The sequence below is a fragment of the Wasmannia auropunctata genome, unplaced genomic scaffold (assembly GCF_000956235.1).
Source record: "Wasmannia auropunctata unplaced genomic scaffold, wasmannia.A_1.0 LD336053.1, whole genome shotgun sequence".
NCBI lineage: Eukaryota > Metazoa > Arthropoda > Insecta > Hymenoptera > Formicidae > Wasmannia > Wasmannia auropunctata.
In genome coordinates this window covers 4,408,627-4,433,049 of record NW_012026837.1, presented here as the reverse complement: position 1 = coordinate 4,433,049, position 24,423 = coordinate 4,408,627, and the positions used below count along the sequence as shown (strand labels likewise).

At 42.1% G+C, this 24,423-nt stretch overlaps 6 protein-coding genes and 1 long non-coding RNA gene across 19 annotated transcripts in view; 4 read left to right on the top strand and 3 right to left on the bottom strand.

The window, feature by feature from the left end:
* Nucleotides 1-1,830, bottom strand: part of LOC105451179 — a 4,733-nt gene extending 2,903 nt beyond the window's left edge. The window contains exons 1-2 of the long non-coding RNA XR_974561.1: nt 1,739-1,830; nt 728-1,506 (exon numbers count right to left, since the gene is read on the bottom strand). This is a non-coding gene — a long non-coding RNA (uncharacterized LOC105451179). The remainder of the gene's footprint in view (nt 1-727; nt 1,507-1,738) is intronic.
* Nucleotides 1,831-1,920: 90 nt separating this feature from the next.
* Nucleotides 1,921-5,600, top strand: LOC105451180 (mitochondrial ribosome-associated GTPase 2). Of its 5 annotated transcripts, none has more exons than XM_011691470.1 (7): nt 1,921-2,005; nt 3,687-3,905; nt 3,993-4,112; nt 4,278-4,616; nt 4,791-4,929; nt 5,022-5,254; nt 5,404-5,600. In XM_011691470.1, exons 2-7 carry the CDS (start codon nt 3,687-3,689, stop codon nt 5,560-5,562), a joined length of 1,209 nt encoding a protein of 402 aa, XP_011689772.1. In that variant the 5' UTR covers nt 1,921-2,005; the 3' UTR covers nt 5,563-5,600. The 5 variants fall into 5 exon arrangements, with proteins under 5 accessions (XP_011689772.1, XP_011689774.1, XP_011689771.1 ...); XM_011691469.1 differs by lacking the exon at nt 1,921-2,005 and adding an exon at nt 2,127-2,211; XM_011691467.1 differs by lacking the exon at nt 1,921-2,005 and adding an exon at nt 3,530-3,610.
* On the bottom strand, nt 5,571-11,788 carry LOC105451181 (alanine--tRNA ligase, cytoplasmic). Of its 2 annotated transcripts, none has more exons than XM_011691473.1 (15): nt 11,702-11,788; nt 11,317-11,488; nt 11,037-11,225; nt 10,805-10,950; nt 10,387-10,578; nt 10,014-10,304; nt 9,802-9,911; nt 9,442-9,716; nt 9,015-9,338; nt 8,675-8,933; nt 8,358-8,610; nt 7,723-7,987; nt 7,356-7,640; nt 7,100-7,277; nt 5,571-6,368 (listed from the first exon to the last, which is right to left on the bottom strand). In XM_011691473.1, the coding sequence occupies exons 2-15, from the start codon at nt 11,458-11,460 to the stop codon at nt 5,662-5,664; spliced, it is 3,618 nt and encodes a 1,205-aa protein (XP_011689775.1). In that variant the 5' UTR covers nt 11,461-11,488; nt 11,702-11,788; the 3' UTR covers nt 5,571-5,661. The 2 variants fall into 2 exon arrangements, with proteins under 2 accessions (XP_011689775.1, XP_011689776.1); XM_011691474.1 differs by having other exon boundaries at nt 6,013-6,102.
* Nucleotides 11,789-12,051: 263 nt separating this feature from the next.
* LOC105451175 (probable 28S ribosomal protein S25, mitochondrial) lies at nt 12,052-13,319 on the top strand. The gene is made up of 3 exons (XM_011691463.1): nt 12,052-12,209; nt 12,312-12,418; nt 12,905-13,319. The coding sequence occupies exons 1-3, from the start codon at nt 12,073-12,075 to the stop codon at nt 13,171-13,173; spliced, it is 513 nt and encodes a 170-aa protein (XP_011689765.1). The 5' UTR covers nt 12,052-12,072; the 3' UTR covers nt 13,174-13,319.
* On the bottom strand, nt 13,189-15,804 carry LOC105451176 (probable RNA-binding protein 18). 2 transcript variants are annotated; one of them, XM_011691465.1, is made up of 5 exons: nt 15,303-15,804; nt 14,765-14,862; nt 14,407-14,620; nt 14,133-14,209; nt 13,189-14,050 (listed from the first exon to the last, which is right to left on the bottom strand). In XM_011691465.1, exons 1-5 carry the CDS (start codon nt 15,306-15,308, stop codon nt 13,834-13,836), a joined length of 612 nt encoding a protein of 203 aa, XP_011689767.1. In that variant the 5' UTR covers nt 15,309-15,804; the 3' UTR covers nt 13,189-13,833. The 2 variants fall into 2 exon arrangements, with proteins under 2 accessions (XP_011689767.1, XP_011689766.1); XM_011691464.1 differs by lacking the exon at nt 15,303-15,804 and adding an exon at nt 15,154-15,285.
* Nucleotides 15,805-15,891: 87 nt separating this feature from the next.
* On the top strand, nt 15,892-21,191 carry LOC105451174 (WASH complex subunit strumpellin). Its single transcript, XM_011691462.1, has 17 exons — nt 15,892-16,121; nt 16,386-16,488; nt 16,578-16,769; nt 16,879-17,093; nt 17,211-17,577; nt 17,657-17,932; nt 18,027-18,252; nt 18,366-18,601; nt 18,679-18,930; nt 18,998-19,180; nt 19,265-19,381; nt 19,491-19,663; nt 19,755-20,017; nt 20,115-20,298; nt 20,389-20,609; nt 20,693-20,846; nt 20,944-21,191. The coding sequence occupies exons 1-17, from the start codon at nt 16,000-16,002 to the stop codon at nt 21,095-21,097; spliced, it is 3,438 nt and encodes a 1,145-aa protein (XP_011689764.1). The 5' UTR covers nt 15,892-15,999; the 3' UTR covers nt 21,098-21,191.
* Nucleotides 21,192-21,841: 650 nt separating this feature from the next.
* On the top strand, nt 21,842-24,253 carry LOC105451172. 7 transcript variants are annotated; one of them, XM_011691457.1, is made up of 4 exons: nt 21,842-21,993; nt 22,457-22,724; nt 22,933-23,199; nt 23,804-24,253. In XM_011691457.1, the coding sequence occupies exons 2-4, from the start codon at nt 22,699-22,701 to the stop codon at nt 23,907-23,909; spliced, it is 399 nt and encodes a 132-aa protein (XP_011689759.1). In that variant the 5' UTR covers nt 21,842-21,993; nt 22,457-22,698; the 3' UTR covers nt 23,910-24,253. The 7 variants fall into 7 exon arrangements, with proteins under 7 accessions (XP_011689759.1, XP_011689756.1, XP_011689760.1 ...); XM_011691454.1 differs by having other exon boundaries at nt 21,842-22,000; XM_011691458.1 differs by having other exon boundaries at nt 21,842-22,000; nt 22,457-22,786.
* Nucleotides 24,254-24,423: the final 170 nt, after the last annotated feature.

Here is a 24,423-nt window from a genome sequence, read left to right as displayed (position 1 = left end):
AACCAAGGATTATTCTCATCTTCGCTGTCCGTTAAAATAATGACCTCATCGTCGACGTTTAGCAGGCCAATATTTTCGATGTTTAGCTCATCATATTCATTGTCGACATATTCCTGCTTAATCTCCGTATTATCTTCATATTTGATATCAAACAATTGGGAACATGGAAATACTCCTTACTCATCGTCACTCAAATCAACAACATCAATAATCGAAAATCGCGTTTTCGATTCATGTTTTGTTTTCTTTAATTTAATCGATGATTTATTCCTAGCTGTGTCATGCTTGTCAGCAATTTCCATTTATTATTATACATACATGCTTATTGCAACATTTCCAATCATATAATTCACCAGCAAGAGTTACATGTTCTGTCTGAGCGCTTCTGACCAACTTGAACATTTTCTTTCTCTTATAATTTCTTCTAATACTGCTTCTTCAAATTAAGAGTCACAGAAAAACGGCGTGGCGCCAGGTCCGATTGTTCGATCGGGGAAGTGTTTTAAAGCGGCATACAGGTATCGATGAATTAATTGTCGGTCGCATTAATCGTAATTCATCCAACAGTCTTAAGTAATTCGACGTAAATCTAATCGACGTAAATCTACCACTTACTGCTCGATTGGGCGTGCTAAAGATAATGGTCGTGTTCACGTGCAGTCGTTCCAGAGCAAAATCCATCTCTACGAGAAACTGGAGCGAGAGACCGGAATACAAAGAAAGCTGCCTCGCTTTATTTGTGTTAATGTGTAATCATACCAATCAATTCGCACTGTGGGCTGTTTCAAGATAAATGTATGTGAATAAAAAGGAGCGATGTAAATTTTTGTCCGTTGTCGACAGTTGATCACGACATATCAACGTATTTGTTAAAACAAATTTGTTAGATGAAAATTTTGAATTGACAGGAGAGAGGCTCTCAAAAAGTGTACAAAAAGAAAGAAGGGGCCTCTTAGAACCTTGACATCCTTCTTGGAAATGTCAATAGTTTAGTGCGCAGACTGGATTGTATTTTTTATTTTTCTGTAAAAACATTTCGATTGAACGCACGAGTTTACTTTAAAAAAAAAAAAACACTTTTGTACATCTATTTGTCTGTTTATTTTCTGTAAAAACATTTCGATTGAACGCACGAGTTTACTACAAAAAAATAATAAAACACTTTTTTGTACATCTATTTTTTGTCTGTTTATTTAATCTGTTCGATCATTGTTTCAAGTTGCAATAATAAAAAATCGTTTTAAGTTACAAAATAGAAATTAAACGCTCTCTGCGAAACGCTAGGAATCTTACGTCTGTTTTACGTAGATTGCTTATCAGTGGCCGTACGTGGTATCTTGTCACGACATTCGTGCGGCCAAGCACAATTCTACTGCCCGCAAGCATTTTACACATATATATCGCGAAGCTTCTTGAAAATTGTTCGATCCTTTATTAAAACAAGTAATATTTCGTGCCACATGCAGTCGGTCACAAAATCATTCTCCTCTTCGTTCTCTTCTGCATCTATAATAAAAATTTCTTTATTATAAATCTGTTATATCTGTAACAGATATGTAAAATAATTATATATATAACAGTTATCTTCTAACAATTAGAGATAAGATAACATTTTATTCCGAACACGTGCATTGACAATGATATCGACCGATCAGCTGATTCCGCGGAAATTCGGCAAATTCCTCGTGCTGTCAACGCAGTAGTTTTATAGTGTTCAACACGAAAGATCATTACATACCGATCACAAGTTTTTTTTTCATTTCAACGATCATTGAGATGCGAGTCTCGTTTTAACTCAAACAGATTATCGAGCACCCCGCATTGTTTAGAGCGCGACATCAGTGTGGACATTTTTTTCCTCTCATCGCCTCGTTCACGTTCGACTTTTGGTGGCCAACTATTTATTTATTTATTTATTTTAACGAACACGTAGCAGCACGAAGATACACTTTGCGATAAGATCGGCTATGTACCTTGATACGAGGGGATAATATTAAAACAGAAGGTTAGTCAAACTTGCCGAATTTCGCTCGCGAAAAGTTACGAAAAATTACGTGGCTCCCTAACCTACGACGATCGTTTATATGCGACTGTTAGTGGCCGACTCGCTTTGATATTTTTTTTTTAACGAACAAGCAACGGCACGAAGATACGCTTTGCGATAAGGTCGGCTATGTACCTTGATACGAGGGGATAATATTAAAACAGAAGGTTAGTCAAAACTTGCCGAATTTCACTCGCGAAAAGTTACGAAAAATTATACGTGGCTCCCTAACCTAGTTTCTTAACCTATAACGGTTGACACCTGACTTCAATGTCGATCAAATTTTTCGGATAATTCACCTTCTATCTGAAAAGAAAAGCATTTAATCCAACACACGGCCCGATTAGTTTCAGCAACGAGGATGTCGGCGATGTCGATTTTTAATAAGAATGACTCGGTACTGCTAGTGGGAGAAGGCAACTTCTCGTTCTCCGCAGCATTGTCGCGAGAATTGAAACAGAATTTGAACGTGGAGCTTATCGCCACCTGCTACGAATCCGGCGTGAATAGTCAAGAGGCTGCGGAGAGAAATGTAGCTTATCTTCGTGGCAACGGTCAGTAAATTACAGATCCGCGTGTCATTCGCAAATTGCCAAATTGGCCAAAGTAAATTATACATGTATGAAAAAAAAAAAGAAGAAACCCTACATGCTTTTCTTTTCAGGTATCCGCGTGTTGTTCGACGTGGACGCTACGAAGTTGGAGGAGTGTCCCTCGTTAGAGTCGCGGCTGTTCGACAAGATCATTTTTAACTTTCCCCACGCCGGCGGCAAGATGAGAATAGAGAGAAACAGGGACCTGCTCAGGGGCTTCTTCGTGTCCTCCGAAAGGACGCTGAAGAGAAACGGCCTGGCGCTGGTGACGCTGTGCAACGGCCAGGGTGGCACGCCCGTGGACGTGCCCGGGAGACGTTGGGACGACTCCTGGAAGATCGTCGAGATGGCCGCGCACGGGAATTTCGTATTGACGAGAGTCGAGCCGTTCTTGTGGCGGTCCCTTCGGGACTACGTCGTGACGGGCTATCGCGGTCTGGACAAGCGATTTCACACGGCGGGCTCGCTGACGCATTTCTTCGCGAGGAGCGAGCCACCCGGGCCGCACAATGTCGCACCCGGCGACAAGATAGGCACCTCCGAATACACCGCGGTGGACAATGTCACGTGGAGGGACGTGAGGAAAAGTATCCAAGACAAATTGGACCGCGGCGCCGAGTGCATCTACCCGTGCGGTTTTACGTTCGACTTGACTCTGTCCACCGACCGGGACTTCGATACAGCTGAATTTTACCGGTCGCTGCACAATTACGCGGGGTCTGTCATCGAGAGTGTAGATTTGATCGATTGCTACCGGTCGCCCGTAGACGAAAAGCTAAGGAGAACCTACAGGATAGACTACAAATCAAACTGCTTGCCGTTGTACAGGAGGAGAGTCATTGAATTGCATCAAAATGTCATTGCGAATTTTGTAGAGGATAAATTTAAAGTCACCGTGTCGAGATGAACGCACAGCTAGAGAACGATTTTTTTTTGTATCAAAAAATGAATCTAGGTTTTATTGAATCTAATGGTACATACATTGATTTATTTTATTATTGATATCACGTAAGAATGTGGCGAGGCTTACACCTTTTGCTTCTTTCCAGATGCATCGCCTTCGTCGCTTGAGCCGTATCGTCGCGTGCGGCATAATTCCAAGGCGAGGCGGTGAAGCTGCGTCGGGCGGGATTAGGTGCGAGGCTTCAACTGGACTTAGAGCGTTGTCCGCCACCGCGTGCGTTCGTAAAGAGGAATCCAAAGCTTTACGTAGTACAAAACCGAAATCGAAGAATGACACTCTGCAATACTTCGTCGATATAAAAACAGTGAGGAAACGTTTCACCGAGATATTACCGTTACATATTTGCAGTTACATTTCATCTCGTTAACGTTGTCGATCGTTTTTCGTTTAGGTGAGAACAGTTGGGGGAAACGGCGGCGATGGGCAGATATCGTTCCTGCGACTGTGGGTCAACGATCGAGCCGGTCCTGACGGTGGTGACGGCGGGCACGGTGGTCATGTGATATTCGAAGTAAGATTACTAACGATAAGGCTTACATAAAGTTAAATTGCGTGATCAATAAAGTACAAAATCGAGACGATGAGACGTTTATAGTATTAAATTTATATACGTATTTATATTTATATATTGATTTCAATTTGTATCGAATACGCGATGCACGGTTTTATCACGCAGACGACAAAGAACGTGAAGGATCTCGGTCAGATAGATTCCGTGATCACAGCTGAGAACGGGGAGAAAGGCTACAGCAAGGATTGCTTCGGCAAAAATGCGGAGCACACGGTGGTGAAGGTGCCCGTCGGCACGCTCGTGCGCGACGTGAACGGCAGGATATTGGCCGACCTGGAGAAGACAGGAATGATGTTCATTGCCGCGAGGGGTGGCGCCGGCGGGCACGGGAATGCCTTTTTCAAGTCGGACACCCAACAGACGCCTGAGATTTCCGAGTACGGCGCGATCGGGGAAAACTTGCAGTACGTGCTGGAAGTGAGGAGTATGGCCCACGTTGGATTGGTGAGCACTCCTTCAGTTGTGTGATTTTATTGTTAGCACTCGAAAATAAAGGGCATTAATTTCCATGGAACATTTACTTGTGCACAAATGCTGTGCGAATCATTTTTTTTTTATTTTTATCGCGCGAAACGTTTGAGAACAAAATAACTGTGTGTTTCATGTTCGTTAAACCAGATCGGTCTGCCAAATGCTGGCAAAAGTACGCTTTTAAGAGCGATATCCCGGGCCCGGCCAAAGGTAGCGGCGTATCCCTTTACTACTTTGAAACCCCACATAGGCATGATACAGTACGACGATTACGAACAAATTGCAGGTAACTCACGCGTTCGTAGCCCAACATAGAAATTACACGTGAACTTTCTCCTGTGTATTTAATTTCTTCTTGTAATCTATTTTTTATTTTAGTGGCCGACATGCCCGGTCTCATAGAGGACTCGCATAAGAACAGAGGGCTCGGCATAACTTTCCTCAAGCACGCGGAGCGTTGCGCCGCTTTAATATTTATTATAGACGTGACGCAGAGCGAGCCGTGGGGAGTTCTGGAAACTTTGAAGCACGAGATTAACCAGTTTAACGAAAGCCTGAACGGCAGGCCCCACATTATTGTGGCAAACAAAATCGATTTGCCAGGTGCCGAGGTGAGCGGCTAAAGTAAATTCTCCGACCTCACTCGCCTCATTTTATTGCCACGATATACTTACACGTCATCACCAATTGAAGAGGCAACGGTAATTCGTAATAAAGCTTTTGAACAGTCTTTTATAGTAATACACAATTTGTATTTCAGGTTAATTTACAGTTACTCAGAGAACGTATAGATTTACCGATAATTCCTATCTCCGCCAAGGTAGGAACCAACATTTCCACTTTATTGAAGGAGATTAGAAGATTGTACGATAATCTGAATATTAACACATCAGAAGAAAACACCGAGCTGTCGGTGTGACTTCTTACATAATAAATCCGTAAATAAATCCATAAAAATGTGTATAAAGAGTCCCTTATGTCCTTGAGTCCTCGCAATGGCGGTTAACAAGCGCGTAACTTATGAGGAAAATGCAAAATTCTCCACGACACATTTCACCTGCGGCTGATTCAGAATCGTCGAAAACCACCTGTTCAAATTCGTATATCGCTTTTTGTAAGATATATTAAAGCCATGTTGCTTTCTGTTCGTGCGTTTCTTTCTGTAATCAAATACATATTCGTATAGAGGCAGCAGTGCGGTGAAAAGGGATATATCCGCGAGCGTGATCCTCTCCCCTATCAAGTACGTCCTCGTACGTAATACGTCGTCCAGGCCTCTCAGAACGTGAAGAAGATCCGCCACTTTCACCGTTCTATTCTCCTCTGCTTTCGCATCCGGTACGGAAACGCCGAGCGACAGAAGCGCACAGCCGCTGACCACCGGTGAGATGTGATTTTGCACGTGGCTCATCCATTGCAAGACTTGACTGGACGCGAACAAATCGTCGTCACGCCGTAGCTGCGAATTCGACAGAAAGAACGCGATGGCATTGCTATGGTGTAACGTAACATCCGCTGTCTCTAACGCTACGTCGCTAGGATAAATTTTATCGTCGACTTGCTTAACGGTCAAACGTTTGCCGCTGTACTGCGCGATTATTTGTGCCAAGCAACACTTAGTGCTCCCGATATTCCCATAAAGTACCAAGTTTAATGAAGGCCCCGCGGCGTTAAGTAATTGAATAGTTTCTGAAGGCTTACAAGCACCTTTAGCAGTATTGTGGTCTGAAAGCAGACACAATTGCTGATAGCTATAGCAAATTAATCTAGATGATTAGTAAAGAAACTACTGTATTAGTATCTAGAGGAAAAAAAAATTACTCCATTTCCAAGCTTACGAACTATAGAGAAAGCACCTCTGTGAAATTGGCCTCACTTTTTTTGAAATTAAAAAAAAATTCAGAGTTCCTCCCGAAGAATTCTAGACTTCCAAACTATTTTAGAAAGAGTTTCGTTGATTAAAGCGATGAAAATACTATTTGAAGACATGGGGGAGCCAACGTCACATTTCTATAACTTTAAAAGACCATAACTCTTTTGTTTTTCATTCAGCGCTTCGATCATTAAGAATAATTGATAGAAATCTTTGAGGGGGCTACCAGAATTTTCAAGAAATTGTCGAAATTCCCAAAAAAATTTTTTGAAAATTTTTAAGTCTATCAATATCAACCGAAACGCTAAAATGAAAAATAAAAGAGTTATGGCCTTTTAAAGTTACAAAAATATAAAGTTGGTTCCTCCGTGCCTTCAAATGGTATGTTTTCATCGCTTTAATCAACGGGATTCTTTCTAAAATCGATAGGGAACTCTAGAACTCTTCGGGGGGCAATCGGAACTCTGATTATTTTTTTCGAATTTTAAAAAAGTGGGGCAAACTTCACAGAGGTTAGAAAAGCGTAATTCTACGGTAAAATTACAGTACTATAATATAAAACTGTAACTGCTTCCACACTTACTTGCAATCCCAAGTTTTTGGTAGGCAAACTCATTGGCCTTGCTTACTACTTCGTTCAAACATGTTATATTTGAACCGGAAGCCTGCGCGGATTCGGGCTTTCCACCTCCTTTGCCCTGCATCAGAGACGCGATCGCCTGGATCCATTCATTTGCCTTCAGCCCTTTGGATACCGCCGACTGCGAATGAGATCGATATCAACAGTTTTTTTTTATTTTTTTACTTTTATCGCGACGCTCGAGACTAAACGATCTTACTTTGGGAACAGAACTGAGCGCGAATATCTTATTGACGTCGCGATCGACGCTTATAAGCAAGGCACTAGTTTCCGGCGATATAGCTCGGATTTTCTTCAGCGCCGAGTCCAGAGCTTTCGTATTACTGTAGGCCTCGAGCACCTCGATCAATACTTCGCATCCAACTTTGGACTCTATTATAGACTGTGCGGTCTTTACAACCGTGGTGGCGACGGCCGCCTTTGCCGCCCGTTCCTTGTCGTCGAGAGATCTCTTCAATTCTTTCAACGCGTTGCGCATGTTATCCTGTATTGGGCAAGAAGACAAAAATTATTTTCGTAACAATTTTATCAGCTGAAATGGATATGCTTTTACTAAATCTAATTGCCTTGCTGTGCGCAGAAATGAGGGCATGAGATATCTCGTCCGACAGTTCCACTATCTTTCTCACGTGCTCCTTGGAGTTCGCTCCAGACTTGTCGGCTTCGATCGTTGCTTTAATCTGAGCTAACCGTTCCTGCAACATCCTCATCGTTCTTATGGCTTTCGTCGCTTCCGGTCCGGTGAGCGCTACTATACGCCGGATACCTTTAGCGATGGCATCCTCGCTGGCTATTATAAAATCACCTATGTGGCCGGTGTAATGCAAATGCCTGTGGAACAGATCGTGGAACTTGAAGCGAGCACGATTAGAAAATATCCCAGGTAGCACCTTGAAAACGTTTCTGAGTGGTTAAAATGTCCACTCGAAAAACGTTTCTTTTTGGTAAAGAAAAAAAAACGTAGAGGAATATAATCGAAATATTTTTTCTCTATCTGTGAAAAAATTTGCTTGAAAAAAAACGAATACGCAAACTTTTTTACAGATAGAGAAAAAATAATATTTCGATTATATTTCTCTTTTTTTTTACCAAAAAGAAACGTTTCTTTAAACGTTTTTCGAGTGGACATTTTAATCACTCAGAAACGTTTCTGAAACGAATACGTGCTGGGATGCAAAAACGATTTAAGCGACACACTCACGTTCCCCCGCAAAACTCCACGCTGGTTTCAAGCGCAGCTGTACTCAAGGGATTCTTTTCCAAGTTTTCGATTGGCACGCCCATACTAATAACGCGTACCGGATCGGGATACGTCTCTTCGAACATCGCGCGCAAACCCTGAATGGCTTTCGCTATAGCCAAGTTGCTCTCTTTAGCGTAAATTTTCTTGTTTTCCTTGATCATTTTGACGGTAAAGTCTTCCGTCAATTCCAATTGTTTTTCCGTCATCGGTCCTGTTGTGCGAAGATTTAGTTAATTCATCGAGACATAATCTCGATTTTTAACTCGAGAGCATACCTTTATTCGTAAAGTCAAAGCGGAGCCTGTCAGGTGCAACCAACGATCCTTTCTGATCGGCTTCCGTCCCCAAGACCTTCCTAAGCGCATAATTCAGGGCGTGCGTGGCACTGTGATTTGCCATCACGAACCGTCTACGTTCCGTGTCCACATTCGCGTGAACCTTATCGCCTTTCCTCAATGTGCCCTCGCCCACGGTACCAATGTGCAACACGTAACCGGCTCTGACTTGAACGTTCTTCACGCGAATCTCTGTAGCCTTTAAAAAGCGTAATAACGTTATAAGCAAGCTTGCTTTTCGTTAAAATAAAAATCGAAGTAAAAATTAATTTTCGTATACCTCATCGTCGACTTTCACTAAAAATCCTTCGTCGTATATCTGTCCTCCTTGCTCCGCGTAAAAGTTCGTTCTGTCCAGTAAAATTCCAACTTCCTCGCCGGAAGATACCTCGTCGACGAAAGTCTTGGCGCGTCTCAGCGCGATTACGGTGCCAGTGCACGATGCGAATTCGTACTCCTTACATTTAACATCATTCGTTACCTTATAATTATATTTGGGTGAATCGTCTGTCGGTTTAACACCTTGCTTCTGCAGTTCGGTGATGGCATGGACATCCAAGTTAATTTGATCATCTACACCGCCGGCTTTGTTTTGAGAAATTAACTGTAAAATTGAAAAAATATTTACGATCGATATCAAAGTGAAAATATAAAAAGTGTGTCCATTAATTAATATATTAATGGTTTTATATATCGAAATGTAATACCTGTGCCTGTTTCTTAGATTCCTCGTAGCCTGCCATGTCGATTTTCAAGCCTTTCTCCTCGGTCATCAGCTGAGTGAGATCTATCGGGAAACCGTAAGTGTCATACAAGCGCCACGCGACATCACCTGGCACAGTGTCGGTCGACTCCAGCTTCGTTATCGTTCTATTCAGCAGGTTACGACCCCGCGATAGAGTTTTCAAGAATTGGGTCTCCTCCTCGTTGATGACCTCGATAATACTCTGCGGATCTTTTTTCACTTCCGGAAAAACATCACCTGCGGTAGCAAAAAACTGACTTTAGGAGCGCAAAAGTAGCAAAGAAAAATACAAAGGCTTTTTTTTATTACGATAGACATTTACCCAGAAGGTCCACCACCACGTTTACGAGAGTCCCAAAGAAGCCCGGCTTAGCATTTAGCTTCTCGGTCGCGTAGCGCACGGCGCGCCGTAAAATTCTCCTCAGCACGTATCTATATCAAAATAAAGATAATTGATACAATTAGATGGAAGTAAATTTAGTTATATTAAAAAGCAAAGAACGGAGATTTAAAATTAAAAATAATATAGCTTACCCTCTACCGGTGTTGTCAGGCACTCCTCCATCCGCCAGCGCGATTGTGATAGTTCGAGCATGATCAGCCAGAACTCTGTACGCCATATCGATCCCGTCAACATCGTCGGCTCCTATTTTACCTTGATAGGACGGGGCACCTGTACCCTTCTCGATCGCGGCGAACAGAGGCATGAACAGATCGGTGTCGTAATTAGCGCGTTTATTTTGAATCACCGACACCAGCCGCTCCAAGCCCAAGCCGCAGTCTATGTGCTTCTTCGGCAACGACTTGAGGCTGCCGTCCGACTCCCTGGAATATCAACGCGATTAAGACTTTGTTCGCGGGACCTCGAGTACAGCTCGAGTTACAGTCTACAAGAGTTTTTGAGTACCTATTGTACTGAATGAACACCAGATTCCAGATCTCCAGCACATCGGGATCGTCCATGTTCACGAGATGAGCCGCATCCCTGCCACCGATACGATCGTAATGCAGCTCGCTGCACGGTCCGCAGGGTCCAGTCTCGCCCATTTCCCAAAAATTGTCCTTCATGCTGCCCGGTAGAACGTGCGAGGCAGGTATTCTGCAAATTTGTATTTTATACAAATCTTTAAAATCTTAAAACAGAAAAGGAATATTAAAATATAAAAAATCGAAGATTAAAATACATTAATAAAGAAAAATGAGACATCACATACATGGTAGAATTAGGGAAATAAGATTACATGTAAAATAAAATTTAAAATAATAATCATAAAATTATCAATATAAACTGTTTAGAGTAATAATATTCTAAAATGATTAAGTACCCAAGCGAAAGCCAGAGATTCTTGCACTCGTCGTCCGGCGCCAATCCGCTCTTCTCGTCCCCGCCAAAGTACGTGACATACAATCTGTCACCTGGTAGCTTCAGTACTTCTGTCAAAAATTCCCAGGCCCAGGTGCATATCTCTTTCTAAAAAAAAAAATAATAATATAAATCCTTAAAGTATAGAAATTTGAAAGATGATCATCGCGATTCCATTGAAACAACGATATTACCTTGAAATAATCGCCGAAGGACCAGTTTCCCATCATCTCGAAGAACGTGTGATGGTAAACGTCTTTGCCAACGTCGTCCAGATCGTTGTGCTTGCCACCAGCTCGAATGCACTTCTGGCTGTTGACGACGCGCACCCACTTCGCCATGTCGCTGTTGGGATCGACCGTCCCCAGGAATATCGGCTTGAACTGAAACGCATTTTGTAAGTGCAATGAAAGAAACAAGGTCGGATAATAAATTCAATGTAAAAAAAAAAAAAAAATACAATCGTGGACGCACCTGATTCATTCCGGCGTTCGTGAAGAGCAGGGTCGGATCATCGTGGGGTATCGTCGAGCTCGAGTGCACGTATTCGTGACCCTTGCTCTTGAAGAAGTCGATGTAGGCCTGCCGTATCTCCTTCGCGTTCATGGTGCCCTTCATCGCGATATCCCGGGGTTCCACGAGGGTTCTGTAAACACAAGCTGTACGCTGTCCAACATCAATTTGCACCGCGCGATTCGCCATATGGTCTCAGGTTGCATCAGCCGTGCAGGTGAGCCATATGATCAGAAACAACACCGTGCAACCTCCTTTATTTAACTACATTCCGCGGTATCTCTGATTGGGATTTAGACAAACGGCGGTAAGGGACGGGGACGAGGACAGGATCTGCGGGACTTACCGTCAGGTGAGACCACGGAAATCGAAAACGATACAGCCAACAGTTAACTCGCGCGGCTTCAGCTGGCAGAGGCGCGTGCAAAGGAACCGAACTCCGAAGGCGCGGAAGGAGGAAGGAGAGAGAGGGAAAGAGACAGATTCAGATCCAGAGCATGTGCGCACGTGTGTTCGCACTTTCGAGCCGGTAAGCTAGCGAAGGAAGAAGGAGGTCGATTTGCAGATTTACCGATAATCACGCGCGAGCTAAAGCAGTTGGGTAAACATCGTAAACACTGTAAAGTGTAAACCAAGGGAGACTGTAAACAGACGTGAGCGGCAGGTGAGCGGTGCGAGCACGGACGGACTGAGCACAGGTGGACAGAATCGCGCGAGATGCCGTTTATGATAGGCAAGGAGCCCGTGCGGCGGACGATGAAGTATCTGATGGACGGCAGACTGGTCCTGAAGGATAAGATACAAATAATGTCCATCAATTACAACACGCACGGGCAGCTTCACAAAGGCACGAGGTAAAGGTTAAGCCGGTTATTCCGTCATGTAACAGCTGATTTTTTTTTTATGATTTGTTGTTACTTTAACGAGCCCCCTTTTCTGTCTCTCTTCTCCCGCAGAGACTTCGTGTTTTGGCATCTACCGCAGCTGCAGTTCAAGAATCCACGTGTGCAGATAGTTACCTTCAAGAACATAACCCCGACGCCGTTCATAAAATGCTACTACGGTAATCATTTAATGGTCAATCGATTTAATTTTTAGTTTCAAACGAGATTTAGTCATTGCGAGATTTAGAACGGTGGAAGCCAAGTGAGCGAGATGCGATTGACGCGAACGGTATGCTAGGCAGTTTTCCAGTAGATTTGAGCAGGATGTTATGGCAGATCGACATTATACGCTTGTGTTTTGGAGTCCACATATTTTTATCTGACAGCAAATTGCTAGTAGAAGCAAATTCTGTCGCTCGCGATCATTTGAATTACAATTGATTACAAAAACCAAGTAAAATCTATCATTTTGCAGCTATTTAAGTGATTACAAAATAGTATCTTATATAATAACTTGATTTTTTCGTACAATCTATCGTTGGATTTTGTTAATTTCCGCTGACATTTTGCTGACAAAGTTTGCAGCAGATAAATTCTGTGGAATCTATTTTCGACAGGCTTGATTATCTGGGAAACTGTACAAAGCAAAAAAATACATGTTGCAGACGACGGTAAGACGATGCTGATAGACATAGACAGCAGATCGAAGGACGAGATACTCGAGCATCTTACAAAAGTGGTGGGAAAATCGGAGGAGATATTGATCGAGGAAGCCAAAGCACGGGAGAGGAAGGACAATCCGGCGAATTTTGGAGTTGGCTGCAGCAGGAGCTGTATCTGCCACGTCCCGGGACAGCTGCCGTGTCCCGGCATAGTGCCACTGCCGTATCACATGCGAGGAAAGACCAGGCATGGAAAAGCAGAGGCAGAATAAAGAGTAGACCGACTGTAGTTGAAAATTCTTGTTACACTTGTATTATAATTGTATGTATTACATGTACGTGTGTGTGTATGTGTGTGTGCGTGTCTGTGTATACCTTTATCTGTATCCAAAAGTATGAACAATGGAAGTAACTCGTACACTTTACATCTTATTTCGAAGCACGTCACATATGCGTTCGCCATAAAAAAGATCTCCATATATTACGAAAATACACGTTATGTACGCTAACGTACGTATTCCCTTACAGAAATCCAATATTGAAAACTATTCATCTTGAGTATTGAACAACAATTACTTTTAATACTCGGAAAAAGTAATCACTCCATTTTCCAGTATTACATTTCTGTTAAGAGTTACATCACACGGACGATTTGACAAGGTCGTAGCTCATGTTTCTCGTATTTTCTCGCCTGCAGAAATCAACGCGTTTGCCTGTCTACGACCGAGAATTGCTTGTACACATGTAAGCATGTTAACAACGAGAAAATACATACAAAATTCATTTATACAAGGGCAAAATGTTTTTAATAAACGGTATTAAATAGGTAGGCATTTTTTACGTTATAAATAATATAAATATCGTCATGAAACAAATGATAACGATCGGTTAATCGATAAATGGGGTAAAAAAAAATGTATGAAATGCGCGAATTATCTTCTCGGCTTGTGGCGACTGTACGGCTTGTTATGATGATGGTAGCTCCCACGGTTGTGGTAACGCGTGGACGTGGACGGTTTTTGATTCTCCGCTTTTTGATAGAGCTGTATAACTGGCGACCCTTCCAGTGGTTTGTTCAACTCGAACTCCTCTTCCGATTCTTTCATCAGCTTGAGCTTCGCCTCAATCGCTTGTATTGCCGTTTCGCGACTGCGAGGAAAAAAATTTGCAGGATTTCAATTAAACACTCCTCATTCCTAATTGTTATCCAAGAAGAGTACAAAATCCTTACCTTATCTTTTTATCATCCTTCTTTGCACCGGCTAAGGCAGGAATCTCTAGCTTTGGTTTTGGTTTATCCATGTCCGACTAAACAACAATTTATTTATTTTTTTTTTATATCGCTTGTCCTTGTACGGAGAAAATTGTTCAAAATTAAATAGTAATATAGTTTACAAAAATTTTATTTTAAATGCATTCCATGAAATAATGCATTATAAATTGAATCTTTAATTCAAATTGGATTTAAACTTGAACAATTATAACAGACAGTGAATGTACCGTACCTCAGTGACACTATGTGCCCATCTGACAATGATATTCTTAGCTCCGACTCTCAAGTTATGTAGAGCATCTTTCGCCCTCTTGGCGTCTTGGATCGTTTGGTAAGTAACAAATGCATATCCCCTCGGCTGACCGGCTTGAGGCCCCGACCGATGAAACAGCAGGTCGAACTTTTCGATTGTGCCGTATTGTTGGACGAGTTTCAGGAGTTGGTACCGGTTGACAAAAAGAGCGTTAGTTTTTCTTTTCAAATTTTAATGTTTCAATGCAAAGCATCTTTCACATGCATCAGGCTGACCAAGAAAAACTTTACAAAAGCTTTCCTTAAAAGAAAAATTATACAATCATGTAAATACTTACTCATTAATTCTTAAATCTAAGTTGCCCACCCACAGGCGTCTGTCCTCAACTTGATTCGCTTTTATGGGTTCTAGCGGCAAAGGAACTTTAGTATCTGGCTGTAAACAAGATAAATAATAATTTACCTACAGAAGTGTTCACTTAAAAATGGAGACACTAAGCCACCAAATACTTTAAATACTTGAAAAAATCAGTTTATAAACTGGAAATGACTTCCATCAAACTCTGATTACATTAACCAGCAATCAAATCAATCAGAATCACTTAAGGAGCAAGACTCTTTTAACACAATTTGTAATCCTAATCTAAACCTTGTTGGACAAGAAATTAATAAATGTATTAATTAACAAAATACTACATTTGACAAAGCAATCAGCAATTAAATTAACCTGAGTTTGGTCGGAGGAGTCAGGAATATTGAATTGAACATTAAACTCGACCGTTGCTTCAGTCGCAACTAATCGCTGTGTTTGTAAATTATTCTCGATCATACAGTCTGCAATTTCAACGATCCTGTGTCAATGTGACAAGCTCTCACCTCCATTCTAAACGGGGCGAAATGTTGGTCGAATCAACACTGAGAAGCCTCGGCGATCGGCGAGCGTGGCATCAGTCTTCGGGGGGGATTCTTGAATCTTGTGTTGCGGAGGAGGAAAAAAGAGGCTGCTTGATTTACCGCGACGTTCGCGGGGAAGACTCGTCGAATCCGAGCGGGAGAACGCTCGCCGTCACATCCGACTATCGGGGCGCCGCGGGGACGAGGAGGACGCGCGACGAGCCGGACGTTTCGCGGCGATCTCGCATCCTACAGCGGCATGTGGCTCTCTCGCGTGCGTACGAGATCGTCCGAGATATAAAAAGTCCGGGATATCGATCCTTTTCTCAGTCACGGCACACGCTGGACGAGCTCTCTGGCCGGAGCGAAACGCTGTCGAATTGACATTCACGCTCGCGCACAAATACACACACGCGCGCGCGCGTCCATATGTTGAAAAATTCGCCGCGCGTCCCCCTCGACATATTGCGGCGGAAACGGGAAGCAGGAAGAGATGCAAACGTGTTGACGGATGGTAACAGAGATGTTGGTAACGCGGAGCGTTTCTCCGTCGTGTTGTCAGTCAGAGAAATATAAGGTGAAGGGCGGTGAAAGGGGATCGGACGTCAAAACTCCTCGTTGTTGCTCCTGTCGAGGGAGATGGTCAGTAAAATTACCTGAAATTAATAGGAGAAAAAGAATGAGCGACTTCTTGGCGGCTAATAATGTCTGCGGGCAAAACTTGCTGCGGCTGGTGTCCCGTGGGAATGCAATCATAGCCGAACTGATGCGACTGAAGGATTATGTACCGCCGGTCTTCAGGTCAGTGTTTGTCAGGGAAAAATATATATCTTGTCGATTGAATAATTAACAGGGTCAGTGTTTACATTACACGGACACGGCTATAGCTACAGCGTATTATGTGTTGATTTAATTGTAATATGCAAACTTTATATGGGTAGAATTATTGTATGGATAGAAATATATTGTTTACATTCTAATAGAAACTTTATTTTTATATAAATTGTATTATTATTATTATTATTATTGTATTTGATACTAATTATTGCCATCTTATCATCGCAGCTTGGATTCAAAGCAACTGATACAGAAGTACGGATCGATTATAATTGACTTTGCATACTTCAAGGCAGCCAGTGTTTACGAGCAAAAGATAGAGGATGATTTGGTAAATGCCAACATTTTCTTGCAATTTTTGTGAGACCGTAATATTGTTAGAAATAGGAAGATGCAATGTATCATCTGTATTCCTATTAGACACTCCAAGAAACCGACGAGGAGCTCCGGAATAACTTTTCAGACATACTCGCAAGGTTTTACTTGGCTTTCGAGAGTATACACAAGTATGTCACAGACCTGAATTTTTACATCGATGAGTTGGGGGACGGAGTTTACATACATCAGTCGGTAGACTCTATTATGTTCAACGAGGAAGGGAAACAATTAATGGTATGTTTCTCTCTCTCTCTTTTTTTTTATACATATCAATTTGCTTGGCAGAGAATCCAATGTTGAGTACATATACAAATTAAAACGAGGCAATTAAACCTTTGTGTAGTGCGAAGCCGTATACCTGTATGGTGTCATGCTGCTGCTGGTCGATTATCATTTTGAGGGCCGAATACGTGAGAGATTGCTCGTGTCCTACTACCGATACAACGCCCAGCGGTCTTCCTCGACTAGAGTGGATGACGTTTGTATGCTGCTCCGTTCAACAGGATACGTGAGGACGTTGTCCAAGAGACCGGCTAATTATCCTGAGGAATATTTCAAGTGTGTAATCTGAGTACGAAAAAAAAATATTTAGCTCAAGATGCAGCTGAAATCTTCAGATTTCATCTTCATCTTCGCTTACAGTTTAATAGAATATATGCGCTCTTTTTTTTTTAGGAGAGTACCTTTGCAAGACTTCCTGATCGATTTGGTCATTGGTCGGCTGCGCTCGGACGAGATCTACAATCAGACTCTCGCCTTCCCGCATCCGGAGCACCGCAGCACCGCCGTGGCCACGCAGGCGTCAATGTTAGTCATAATTTTGTCATTCAAGCCGACCGTACTGCACGCGCAGACTGCCATTATGAGGGAAATAGTGGACAGGTTCTTCCCCGACAATTGGGTAATCAGTATTTACATGGGGACAGTGATCAGTCTGTGCGATTGGTGGTCACCGTACAAAGCTGCGCGTACGGCGTTGAATAACACACTCGAGAATTCCAATGTGAAGGGGATTGCGCAGAAGTACGGGGCAAAGATGGACGTGAGTGAAAGTTCAACAAAATTTTTCCATAAATTTTCTCTTGTAAAGCTCTCTATCGTGGAAAAAAAAAATACTTCAGAAATTGACGCAAGAGACCGAAGAGGTGCAGCTGGCGGGCACGCTGGACGAAAGCGCGACGGGTTCGCTAGTCAAATTGGTGAGAGAGTGCAACGTTACGTTGCACTGGATTCTTCTGCACACCGCCACGCCTACCATAGCGTTAGAGGACTCGAAACGTTCGCGTACTCTACGTCAGTTGGTCGTGATGGAGAGCAAATATACCACAGTGAAATGTCTTCGTTTACTACTAAGCACCGCTCAAATCGAACAGGATGTTAAACAGATGTATAAAGATGTAAGTTCAAATTCGCTCGTCCCTCTCATCGCGATATCTATATTTGTATCGATAAAGATGTGTGTATATATATATACATTTTTTTTTATATTAGCTCTTGCTCGGAAAAGAGGCCAAGTGGCTGAAGGATAAAGGGATATGCGTCGAACGTATAACCGATCTCGCGCAAATTTTTGGTGGCGCCAAACCTCTCGACGGCATTGACAAAAACCAAAATCTTTACACGTGGTTCATGGAAATAAGTAAACACATTGATTCGCTGAAGCAGGAAGATGGGCGAAAGATAGTACAATTGCTGCAAGCGTTGGAACAGGTTCAGGGTAAAGAAACGTGAATCGCTAAATTATCCGTTCTACCTGAAGTAGATCCGTGTTCGAATCGTTCGTATCGCCCTACGGTATTTTACAATGTTTTATATTTTTCTTTCCCTCAGAATTTCATCAATTGGAAAATAATCTACACATTTCGCAGTATCTCGCTGACACGCGCGAGACGCTACACAATATGCTGCGCACGGGCAGCATATCCGAGGACATCATGATAAGCTTAAACATCGTGACCGATTGTTGCTACGCGTGGAATATTATGGAATCCTTCATCGACGTGATGCAGGAGAGCATAAAGGGCAACCCGCCGACCGTCATCAAACTGAAAGCTCTTTTCCTTAAAGTAAACACGCGTGCGATTAAAAATCATGTGACATACGTATTTAAACACATTGTACATTAATTATTTTTTTCTTTTAGATGGCATCGGCATTGGAAACTCCACTGCTGAGGGTAAACCAGGCACGAAGCGCGGACCTGTCCTCGGTGTCCCAGTATTACAGCAGAGAACTGGAGGGATATGCGAGGCGTGTCTTGCAAATTATACCCGAAACCGTGTTCGGTTTGTTGGCGGAGATAGTGCATCTCGAGACGAATTCGTTCAAGGAGATCCCGACCAAGTTACCCAAGGATAAACTTAAAGATTACGCACAACTGGCTGAAAGATTACAGGTATACGTACTCTCGCTGGCGATTCGAGTTTGCGTTTATTTAAAGGGAAACTCTAATGTTCTTACAGATGGCGAAATTAACGTACGCCGTGTCGGTTTTCACAAAAGGCGTTTTGTCGCTGAGGAGCGTTTCTTTGGGAGTTCTACGGGTCGACTCGCATCGTCTCCTGGAGGACGGTATACGCCAGGAGCTCGTCAAGAAGGTCACTTTGGCTTTGCAGAACGGCCTCAGCTTTGATCAGAAGTCCAAGGTGAATATTCCCGACAGGCGAGATCTATTTTTAATTTGCGTATTTTACAATTATACGCCTAATAAAATTGTTGCATTTCTCTAGACGTCTCTTCTACAGAAGCTGAGCAATTTATCCTCAATTATGGACGGATACAGAAAGTCGTTCCAATACATTCAGGATTACATTAACATAAACAGCCTGAAGATATGGCACGAGGAAGTGAGAGAATTATATATTATTATATATACGATCTCCGATATTGAGTTACATACGAAAATGTTCTCGTAAATATTCGCGTACGTTCTACTCTAAATATGCACGTCCTTAGATCACGTATATTATTAACAACGCGGTCGAGGAAGAACGTAGGGGCTCTTCCTGGCTACCGGGAAAATCGTGGAGGCAGTTCCAGGAAGACAAACTCGCCCTTTCAACGGACAATAACTCTTTAACGTTCATGGGTAGACTCGCCAGGGAGCTTATCCGCATTACCGATCCCCGGTACTTGGCGTCATTTGTATTTCGACGTTTCGCTCTCGCGAAATAATTGTGCTGCATCTTCTAATCCACTCGCATCTCCTTTTTTTTTCAGAACGATCGTGTACATAGAACATTCTCTAGCATGGTACGACATTAAAACGCAGAACGAGGTCTTAAATTACAAGGTTTTCTCGATGATATTAGAAACGATAGGCACACCGGGATTGTCGGGACTGGACAAGCTCGTCTCCTTCTTCATTGTCATAGAACTGGAAGCTTTGGTTCATTATATAGAAAAGAGCATACGGAACAAAACGTGGGTGTCGTTGTTGGAAGATTGTGAGGCCACTTTGAGTTCTTTGGACAGTGCTAAAGGTAGGAATTCGCATTGGTAAAGTATATATAACAAAAGTAAAGATAATTGATGCATACATATATATAGTAAAGTATCGGGGATCGCGTATGCCTCCAGGTAACATCACGAAATTTCACAATTCTATAAGCGCTAGCAGCAGCAAATTGTGGTCGTCGGCGCTCGAGTGGACGTTGAAAATAGGCCACTACCAATTACTCAGGAAAAAGATAGCGTACGAGCTGAACACCGCGTGTAAATTCGAGGCGAAGCATATGGAAGCGGCGCTTCGTACATTAAACACGTACGTGGAAATTAATCTGAGCTTTGCGATTTCTTTCCTAAGATTTCTGTTCTTAATATTTCTTTTCTAATATTCCTTTTCACTTGACAGGGCCGTTTTATGCGAGATAGCGAAAAAAGATAGCAACAACGAGAGCGAGCCGGAGAGAAGCGAATTACTTCACGAACTTAGCGTGCGTCTGGATTGGGCTGGCATCAGCGATCCGCACAACAAAGTTTATATCAAGCCACCAAAGATCGATAACATAGCTATTATTATTTTCCTACTGACGGTGTCGCAATTGAATAAATTATTCTACTGCAAAAATACAGGTATAATAATATCGTATACACATGCATTTATATTTTACAATAGAATTAAATGACATAGCAAACATTTTACTTATTTGTCGCAGCAAGTCTGTTGAGCAAGAGATATCAGGATCCCGTTGACGCTGTGGTATTTGCCTTAGGAATACAAACGATTCTTCGTCAATTCCACGTTTCTGTGATGAATCGTTACGTGAAATATCTGTGCATGTACATCCTGTCGTTTATCACCGTGGAGAGGTAAGGCATAATTTTATAATCTTAATGTCATGGACGTGACAACATCGTTTGAAACATTTATTACTAACGAGAATTCTTTTTTTTTTTTTTTTTTCAGTATGAAAGCGGGAGGAGATGCAGAAACTGAAGGAGCTACCAATCTCCATTTCTTGGAGCTTTTCGTTAAATACTCTGGCATTCCGCGTTCTCTTATTCTTAAAGAAATACCCGTCGTCGTTTTAGATCACTCCCTCGTCAAAATGACAAAATGACGCTGCATCGGAAACTCGTGAAATAATATTGCAAATTATAAACGATCATACATATTATTACATATATTCCTACATTGTAAAGATGTATATATATTTTGTGTAAATAAAAAGATAAGGAAAAAGGAAAGAGATTTTTGTCAGCGGGCGCCTCGATATTTTTATACCGACATTTCAGAAAAATTCCTAGTATTCGTAATTGAACTCCGCAATTTCGGCCACTCAGGAAATTAAAGTTTTATATTGCGCAATTTAATTATGCCTCGCTGCTGTTTTAATTTATTATCGGTTCAGATCTAACGCTCGCATTGCAAGGAAAAAAATTGCTATACGAACGTACGGCGAGCGTAGTTCACGTAAATGTAAATTACGTAAAAAGCGTGGGCGTGGCATCGTCATCGTGAAAAGTGTCCTCGCGAGAGGGATCGTTATGTGCTGCAGGGAGATCCGCATACGCATCGGCGGCTAGACGACGCATCGGCGGCTAAACGACGCATAAACGACGGCGGCGGCGGCGACGGCGGCGTCTCCTTGCGCATCTCCGTCGACCTCGCACACATATCTCTCCGTATATCTATCGCGTGCGAAATTGCGGCTGGCCATCCCGTCGGCGGAGATTTCAATGCGACGATAAAACGTCGATTGGCCGGACGCATTAAAAGAGATTAACGCGCGATCGCCCGGGCGCGGCGGCTGCGAACGGCGTCGCCGGCGGCCGCGACGCCGAGCGTCGGCGGCTACACAGTACAAAGCGACGCGGAATAGTCACCGAGCCCAGTCCTCGGGTCTCGCACTTACGAATCGAATCGACGTTTCTCTCTTTCTCTCTGGATTCACCAGAGAGAGAATCTGGTGATCCCAGAGAGAAAGAGAGAAGTGTCGACGCAATTCAACGAAAGGTGACCGGTCGGTGTATATAGCGCGTATCATCTCGCTAAAATTTTATTTCGACCGAATTTTATTACCGTCTCGCAATCGGCGGGAAGAGACACACCGAAATCTAATTCCATCTAAATTAGTTTTCGATACGTTCTCTTCCCGATTCACGTACGTCACAGACGATTTTCGTCGCACCGATGGCAAACCGCGGTCGTCCTGAAAATTTCAAAATTTCAATTAAAATCCGGAAAGCAAAATCATCGATCGAGTTAAATTATTTATCTTAAAGATTGCATGAAAGAATTGTATATGCTGAGTAAAGTGAGAAGCGTGTTGAAATTTAGATACTCTCTGACCTAGTCACTACAGAAGATATTCTTTTCGCATCTGTTTTTACTTATTCGACGCAATAATCTATCTTCTTTATTCTTTGTCATCGATAATCTAATACTTAGATGTTTTATTTTTAATTTTAAAAAACAGTTCTCTAAGCGGAAACAGAAGTTGTGGTTTTACTTTTTAACATGGAACGTTCTAAGCAAAAACAGAAGTTGTCATTTTACTTCCGTCACGCGTGTATATTGATAAATTTTAGAATTTAGGCAAATTAAAAATGCATTAAATATGCGTGAATATTAATATTTCTTGTGCGCGCAGCAAGTATAAATTGTAATTAAGATACGATTATATCTGCGCAATGATGCCTGTGCAGATCAATACTATAAATGTTCCGACATTCTGGCAAGACCTCGTAAGAAATTTATATTGTAGAAAATTAAAAAAATGCTCTTGATCGATGGCTCGATCGATCATGTACGTACGAAAACTTTTATGCAAAGAAAGATCGTTATAATTCTTTGCGTAATTGTAATATATTATGTAATTACACATTGTGAATCATACTCGCATCCTGAACGTTCATCATCGCGTTCGATGTGTCTCTCTCTTTTTGCCCCCAGAAAAACCATGCGAGCGGTGTTAGCGCTGGTGTTCGTCGCGGGGTTTATCGTAGCTTGGAAGTCCACCGTGGCGTCCAGGAATCGCGATTACCCCCATTTCTTCAAGCACCGAGTGCAGCTGAGGACGAGCCGCGACAACAGAATGAATCCTCGGCGCTACATTTCCTCGGCGATCGGATTCGGGAAGAGGGACGACCCCGCGGAGGTCCCGGATCTTAACGGATGCGAGAGAGATCAGTTGTCAGTTCTGAGGAACCTCCCGCGTGTGTGAGTATATCTCGAATCGATTTTGCAAGTGATGAAAAATCATATTATAGAAACGTCTCGCATCAGATTAAATTACGAAGAAATTTCTCGTCTATTTTCGTCAGAAAGCTCAATATATGAGCGTCAGAATACATTGCATTGATATGAAGGAAATATATTTTAAGATTTTTTTTTTTTTTTTAATTTGGTTCAGTTGAAGGATGATTTCGATCAAAAACTCAGAACATTTTCATTTTTAATTATATAATTCATTGTCCCCGATCTAACAAAATACGCTTTTTCTCCACGCGTGTTCAACAAATATACATGCAGATATAATTTTATATTAATATAATTTTACTAACAATTTTATATTATTTACTAAAAGTAGACGGTAGAATCTTTTTGATTTAAATTAATTTAATTGTCTATTAAGTTAATTGACTTAATTAGATATATCGGGGACAATGAATTATATAATTAAAAGTGCATGATGCTGAATAAGCAATTCTGGCCATTTGAATTAATCGGGAGCTTTTCGGGGTCACCGCTGATTCTCTCGTCGCGGCATCGTCGTTAAAATTAAGCGGAAAATTTCACCGGTCGTGAAATAATTTGATTGCAGCATGTCCGCGGATGCGCTAATCCGGATGATGCAGACGAATCCCGCGCTGGCTGACAAACTGGCGCAGCTGTTGATGCAGAACGATCAGAGTGGCCAAGGAGACTAGATTATGGAACCGCCGTCGCGGCCTGGGAGAACGTTCTCGTTGTTTTAATCCTTGCGACCGAGACGCAAAAAACGACGAGACAACCATTTTAGATTCTTAGACGAAACGTTTAATACACATCCTGGAAACATACGTTCTTATTAATTCTTCGCGCATGTATCGCGACGTATCATGTAGAAAAGCTGTTGTTTCTTTTCCTTTCTTATAATTCCTCTGCGAAAGAAATAATTGTACAATATACTACCAATGTATCTTATCAATAAGATACATTGACAGTATATATTGTGTATAATTACTTCTTTTTTTATCATTATTAAAATATATGTGTGTAAAATCGAAGAATAAATGGAAATGAAAATAGATGGAAAAAATAAATGCACATTTATTGTTGATGCATATTTTAAGGGATTACACCACCTTGACCGCCTAAAAATCAATCGGTAACTTTGGGAATTTTTTTTAGGAAAACAATAAAAGTAACAAAAAATTCGTTTTAAGGTTTTAATAATACAAG